The sequence below is a fragment of the Erinaceus europaeus genome, chromosome 9 (genome assembly GCF_950295315.1).
Source record: "Erinaceus europaeus chromosome 9, mEriEur2.1, whole genome shotgun sequence".
NCBI lineage: Eukaryota > Metazoa > Chordata > Mammalia > Eulipotyphla > Erinaceidae > Erinaceus > Erinaceus europaeus.
In genome coordinates this window covers 108,304,590-108,311,910 of record NC_080170.1, presented here as the reverse complement: position 1 = coordinate 108,311,910, position 7,321 = coordinate 108,304,590, and the positions used below count along the sequence as shown (strand labels likewise).

The 7,321-nt window shown below is 36.1% G+C and overlaps 1 protein-coding gene across 4 annotated transcripts in view; it reads left to right on the top strand.

Annotated features, from left to right (window-relative positions):
• Positions 1-1,999: 1,999 nt before the first annotated feature.
• TP63 (tumor protein p63) overlaps positions 2,000-7,321 on the top strand; it is a 225,221-nt gene continuing 219,899 nt past the window's right edge. The window contains exon 1 of one of the 4 annotated variants that reach the window (XM_060198511.1): positions 2,000-2,110. In XM_060198511.1, the coding sequence (XP_060054494.1) occupies positions 2,100-2,110 (11 nt within the window). In that variant the 5' untranslated portion in view covers positions 2,000-2,099. Of the gene's footprint in view, positions 2,111-2,221; positions 2,411-7,321 lie in introns of those variants that run through there. The other 3 variants (XM_007525668.2, XM_007525671.3, XM_007525665.2) reach the window with 3 other exon arrangements.

The following is a 7,321-nucleotide window of genomic DNA, read 5'->3' as shown; positions in this document are numbered from 1 at the left end:
GATAGAACATAGAGAAGGTAAGAGCAGGAGGGGAGAGAGAGCGGGAGAAAGAAAGAGAACAAGGACTTGTAGCAGTTTAAGTTTTCATAAATACCCCCCCTTCACAGGTGGGACTGGGAGCTTGAACAAGTGTCCTCACACATAGTAACATGTATTCAACTGGGTGCACCACCTCCTAGCTCCTTAGAAATCATTATTTCGAGGGGGCCAGGTGATGGCATATCTGGCTAAGTGCACACATTACAGTGTGCAAGGACTGGGTTTCAAACCCCTGGTCCTTCCCGCCTGCAGGAGGAAAGCTTCACAAGTGGTAAAGCAGGTCTGCAGGTGTCTCTCTGTCTCTCTCCTTTATCTCCTTCCCTCTCGATTTCTCTCTGTCTCTATCCAATAATAAATAAATATATTTTTAAAAATAAATTATTTCAAGTATTTCATCTTTAATTTTATAAATAAAAAGAGAGGCCCTAGGAATTGAAATAACTAAATAACTTGAGCATGGTCCCAGGAAATCTAGTATTTACAATGTAAGACTTTTTTTTTATATTCAGGTCATATGTATTTGCCAAATAGCGGAGAATGAAGCCAAACACTTTAACTCCAATTAACAAATGCATAATTAATTAGTAAAATGATCTTCCCTTTAAGTTTCACATTTTGTAGAACAAGCTGTTTGATTTGGCTGGGGCTTAGGGCAGCATGTTTGCGAATTTCACAATTCACAGATGTTAGACACTCTCAGGCTAAGTAAGGGAAGAGAATGTCAAGTTTTAAATAGCTTCTCCCTTCAATCCTGGTTGAAGCAGCAAATAAAATATTTTTGTGGAATGTATTTTGAACTAAAATCTTTTTAGAAGGAAATGTCAATTTTTTTTCTGGAAAGAATTCACAACTTTAACAATCACTGATGTCATCATTTTACAGGTGATCTGTGATTATCAAGTGACTGTCAGATGTGAACTTGTTATTAATGACATTTGGGCACAGGGACTCTTATTTTTTTTTTTCTCTTAGAATCTATTTTAATTTAGCTTCTGAATCATATTTCATTCAATTTCCAAATCCACAAAACCAGGATAGGTTTACAGTTTATACTCAGAGAGGAGGCAAACTATTCTGTATGTAAATGATTTGTGATATAGTATTAATTTTTGGAGGTATATGAATGATTTTATGGTTTTACCCCAAAGTAGGTCAAGCCAAAATACAACCAAAACCTGCAGAGTGAGACAGAGTGTTCGAGACCGATAGAAAGTGGACTGAACTAAAATGTTTTCACTAATAAATTTAAAATAGTTCTGTAAGTTTCAAAATAATTTAAGAAGTGGGTGTGGTATGATATCTTCATATCATGAAGAGGTGTGAAATTACGCTTACAAAGTAGATGATTTTTATAAACTAATGCTACCTCAACATTTTTTTAAAAAAGTAATCCAGTATGAGGAAACAATACAACAAAAATAGCCTGAGAAGCATTCTCATTTCATTTAAGAAAATTGTGTGTGTGTGTGTGTGTGTGTGTGTGTGTGTGTGTGTGTGTGTTTGAGGCAGGAAATTTTTTTTAAAAGCTCATTAAAACTTGTTTTCTTTAATTTGGGACAAGTAAAATCTAAAGGGGATGTGAATGGATATCTCTTTCTCTTGGTTGAGGCGAAGAGTGAGTTCTAGGTTAAATATAATCAAGGAATTTCCCTGTCTTTGCTATTTGAGATTGTGACCACAACAGGCAGTTGGCTGAAAGGGAGAATGGGGAAGAGGGGGGGGTGAGTAGGAGGGGAAGGTGAAAAAAATAAATCACACATATACACACACAAACCTTCCTAAGCATTTCTATTAAAAACTTTAGCTTTAGAGACAGTTTACAGAAGTACTTGAATCAAATGACTATGCAGATACAAGGAGATGTTAATTAGCCAAAGCCGGGTGGACAGTCATTGGCTCAGTCCTGTTACAAAAGTCCAGGCTGCTGAAATTAAACTCTGATGCCATTCATGCCAGCATCCAATCACCAGAGAGACCAGAAGTTCAGAGCCACCTCCAAGTTGCCAACAAGTGTGACCACTATATGTCAAAGCTGAAGGGGAAGAACATCTTTAGAGAGGATGCCCAGCTGGTAAGAATCCACTGTTTCTGATGTTTTAGTCACTTGATGAAGCTCATTGGCTGAAGTTGAGAATTGCTCCACCTCTTTGCAAATGTGTGTGAAGGGGGAAGTGTCTAAACTTCTATGTCTGATAGCATTTGACCCTCCTGCTATTAGCCTCCTTGGCTTTATATCTCTATATACACAGGTATATGTGTATATTTATATGGTTGTCTCCATCTGTCGATATCAAAGAGAGTTGAAGGAAATGAATTTTGAAACTTCAAGGTGTGCCACCCTACAGTACTGTCCCGACCCCTACATCCAGCGGTGAGTTTTAATGTGACAAAAGTTCTATCAAAACGTGATTGGAGTGTCTTGTGTATTATGAGTGCTTCTGCCGTGTGCAAAGAGCAGTCCCTCCTTGTTTATGAACACAGTGTAGTATTGGAACTTTCTGTGGACTGGAGGTAGTCCTTGGGCATCTTTTGTAATTGTCTCTTTTTTAAGTTGGGATCTGGATACACAGAGACAACATTTAAAGACTACTCTCCCTGGCTTCTTAAAATACTATCACATCACTTTAAGATGTTGAAAATCTTTTATTTACCCTGTTCAGCACTCCTCTGCCCAAAAAGAAGGTATTTCATTGGACAGGGACATAAAAATCTGTGGATGATCTCTTAGTCAAAATAAACAGAATAATTTTGATTTATACATTAAAAATAGATAAATAGCCATTGCTACACTAGACAGATTGTGGCTTGTCATTTTGGCTCTAAGGAATACTTTCTTCTTGATTTGTTTCATAACAAACATCATCTTTTAACAAATCTGACTTTTAAAACCTATGATTATACAGAATTTTATTTATGTTTATAGGAAGGAACATTTTCCTGGCACTAAGAGGGAATATTAGTGAGCCTGCATGGTGTGTGTGTGTGTGTGTGTGTGTGTGTGTGTGTGTGTGTGTGTGTGTTTCAAATTAGAGTTTGCTATTTTTAAACTGGTAAATGAAATCTGAACAGTGTTTTTCCAGTCATAAAGTTATGGGAGATATTCAAGTCATATGGAGCAGTGTGATGTTGTTAATTTAACAGCATGAGATTTGATGTTGGAATGTCAGACTTTATTTTATAAGACTAATGGGAGAGGTCCTTTGAGTGTTGAAAACAGCGGGGGTCCAAAGGGGTTAACATGTCATTCACCTCCAGTGGCTGTTGGAGCCTCACAGCAGTAGTGGCATGGGCTCTCTGGGCAGGGCTTGCTATTGCTGTACTGTCTAAGGAAATAAGGAAGCTGTGTAATTGTTTCTAATTAATATGACCTGTCACCATGTAGAAAATGAATGTGGGGCAATGTAGACTTTGCTTCCTTTCGTGTGAAGTTTCTCGAGGTACTGTACAAGAAAGCAGAAGTAGAAAGATAAGGCAGAAAGGTCATTGGAATGGTAGAGTGAGAAAAAGAGTGAGGAAATGGAGAAAAGGAGAGAAATCATGTTTGTTTTTTCCAGGTTGACAGAGGAAATGTGACTGGTGTTTGACCCTTGCCTCTCCGCCTGCTATGAACAATAATACTGAGAGAAAGGGCTATGAAGTTCAAATTAGTAGAACTTTAAAAAAATATATTTTTATGTTTATTTATTTTCCCTTTTGTTGCCCTTGTTGTTTTTTATTGTTGTTGTAGTTATTGTTGTTGTTACTGATGTTGTCATTGTTGGATAGGACAGAGAGAAATGGGGAGAGGAGGGGAAGACAGAGAGGGGGAGAGAAAGATAGACACCTGCAGACCTGCTTCACCATCTGTGAAGCGACTCCCCTATAGGTGGGGAGCCGGGGGCTCGAACCGGGATCCTTTTGCTGGTTCTTGAGCTTTGTGCCACATGCGCTTAACCCGCTGCGCTACCGCCCCACTCCCATGGAGTTCAAATTAGACCTCTGCTGAAGTTGGGAGTTGGGTTGCTAAAGAGCAAATCACTGAAGATATTCTAGTCCTCAATTTTTTTCTAGTTTCAAAATTTTTTTATTCCACTAAAATACTTTATAATAATATTTCTAAGAGTATGCTTCGTTTAAGGACAACTATTATAGAATGCCTACTGGAATCTTCCTCAGCTTTAGAAGAACATTTCTTCTATTGATTAACAACCCACACACTGATCCTGCATGCCTATGTCTAAAGGTGTTTCTAATATTGATGAGAAAAGTCTGTAAATATAAATATAAGTATACAAGGAAATGTTTTGTATGTCATCCTAATGGTTTGTGAAGCAAATATGATAGCTTTTGATAAATTAAAAAATACAAGTAAAAATCCCATTTTAGAATAGTTTAAAATCATACTATAATGTTCAGAGTTTTAATTATGGTAAATGCCACTGTTAGGAAAAGGAATGAAGCATGTGGTATAGCTTTGCGATTGTGCGTCAGGGTGGTCAGAGAGCATTTATTTGCCTAGTTATTTAAGGTAAGATTAGATATTTTACATTTTTAATAACAACTTAACAGGCAAATAAAAGAAGAGCAGGGAAAGAAAGAAAGGTTACTGAGCATATTTTTTGCAAGGTGACAGAAACACCAAAAAATGCACTAAATAGATAGGATCATAATTTTAATTTGTATAGCTCTGTGCTAAATACACGTTTAGTCATGGATATCTTTATTGGTTTTTTCATGTATTTTAATGACTGTTTGCTATTTCTTATTTGTAATATTTAGTGAATAGATGAATAGGTAAGTGAAATATTACTACAAGAGAGCTATGCCACTGCACATTCTGAATAAGACCTTCAGACAATATTTTCTTTGATGCTTTATAAGTTACTGGGTTTGAGTTGTTTTTTTTTTTAAGCAGACAACCCTTGTAGTTCTCAGTTTACAAATTCTATTTTAAGAAAGACCAAATTTAATCATTCCATAATCATAGACTTCTACATAGTTAAATTTGTCTTTTTCCTGACCTTGTCTTTAGAAAGAGATAATGAAACAGAACTTTCAAAAAATGAGAGAATAGAGTATCTTGTTATTTTTAACTCTAAGCTACCTTTACATAGGGAATTCTACTTAGCAAAGAAGAGTATGAATGAGATACTCTTACCAGTTATTACTGCAAGTTAATGTCATCCCTTAACATGGTACTAATATAAATTTTAAAGTAATACATCCATTTTCTTAAAGTTAAGATTTTATCCTCTACTATTCTCTTTGTATCTGAAAAAAATTGTTATATCATGCATTTAGTTGTGGTCTGAGTTGACACAAATTTACTATGTCATGGCAAAAATCTTTTCTAAAATACTAAAAGAAATTGACCAAAAATATATTAAACTTTGATGAAACTGTCACAAAAAGTAATTACATAAAATTATCAGTTGTGTTGTTTTGTTTCTAACATATATTTATAAAATGGAGTCCTGGTGCATGATGATAGAAAAAGATCTAATTTGATGATGAGATTGTTTTGCAGATATCTTTCAAAGGAGATGAGAAATTGTGCCTTTGTGTCAACAACTGTACTTTAAAACGTTATTTCCACCTCCCCAATAAAATAAAAATGCATTTAAGAAATACTGAATCATAAACAAAATTATGAAAGATCAGTACACCAAAGCACAATTATACACAGGATATATTGTTTGTTGTTTTCTTTTTATTAGTTAAATACCCAAAAGTTGACACTCACCAGTATACCCTGGAACCCCACCTCTCTGGAGATCTTCCCCACTAGAGAAAGTTAGAAACAGGCTGGGAGTATGGATCCAACTGCCAACGCCGATGTTAAATGGAGAAGCAATTACAGAAGCCAGACCTTCCACCTTTTGCACCCCATGATGATCCTGGGTCCATGATCCCAGAGGGATAAAGAATAGGAGAGAGTTGAGAAAAGGGCTAGAAAGCTGGATTAGGGCAGAGAGTAGCTCCCAAATATGAAGAAAGTATATAAATGACATTAACTATTTACCCCATCAATATAACCTATGGCCCATATGTATTGATTATTTAGCACAGAAATCTGTGTATCATTTGAGTCCCTGTCAGTCCTAGCAGTCCATGGTCACAGCTAGGAACATACTAGATTGTACTCATTTCAGGACTAGTCTTCCTTGAGTGGCACAATATGCTGGCAGCCTCCCTTCAGATAGTGGGCCAGTCCCTACCATTGTTGTTCTACAGTGAGGGCAAGGTCCTATAAAGGGCCATAGGAAGGTTTATTGATGTTGTTCCTGACAGAAGTGGAGAGAGGGATCTATTAGAGGTCTGGGCTCATAATATCTATGTGGAAATCCAAGGATTTCCTGACTAGAGCCCCAGATGATGGGATGGCCTAGTATTGACCAAAAAGGCCATCATTAAACTGAGCCATTCTCTTGCCTTATTTAGCTTTGGTAGTCTTTTCTTTATCTGATGAGCTTAGACTTTCTCCCAGTTGTTAAATAATTGAGTATCATTTGTATTCAAACCAGTATTGGGTTTATGGGATCTGCCTTCAAGTTAGTGAGGGAGTAGACCTAGGGTTTAAGTGGGATATAAGCTAATCTTATTTTTACTACATTTTATTTGTTTGATGGTTATAATAGAGGGTGTCATGTGGAACAATAATTGTCCTTTAGTTGATATATATATGTATATGTATATGTATATGTATATGTATATATGCTTTTGCCGATATATCTCTTGGTCAATTGTATAGAGTATTCATTCTAAAGATTATTAAGGGGATGACAATAATGTTGTTGCTGTGAGGAATGATTAGGGGCATCTCTTACTTTTTTTGTGTAGTGAATTGAGTAGATAATATGATTGAGGGAAATGAAGTAGGGGGTAGAAGGGGAGGATGTCTAGGCTTAAGTAGTACATATTTGATTAGACAGTTTCTAGTGTCTTCTTTAGGTCTATTTGCTTACTGAGATTATTAAGTCTAAGTCTAATCACAGCAGACTATTGAGTACTTCTACTCTGAGGTATGTAGTTTCCCCTAACTTATAGATACACTCCCTAAAAATATTATAGGACAAGGTATATGTACTCATGTATCAGGAAAATAACTTCTAAAGACTGCAGTAATAATACCATTCTCCTGGGGTCTCCTCTTGGTTTTAACCAGTAAGAATCTCTATCTAGAGATAAATGACAGAGGAGAATCATATTGGGATATATTATTGCAACAATTGTGTCTTCTGCAGGCATACTTCAAGTTTCATTTACCAATATCATCTTTGATTGAAGAATAATGAATATTATG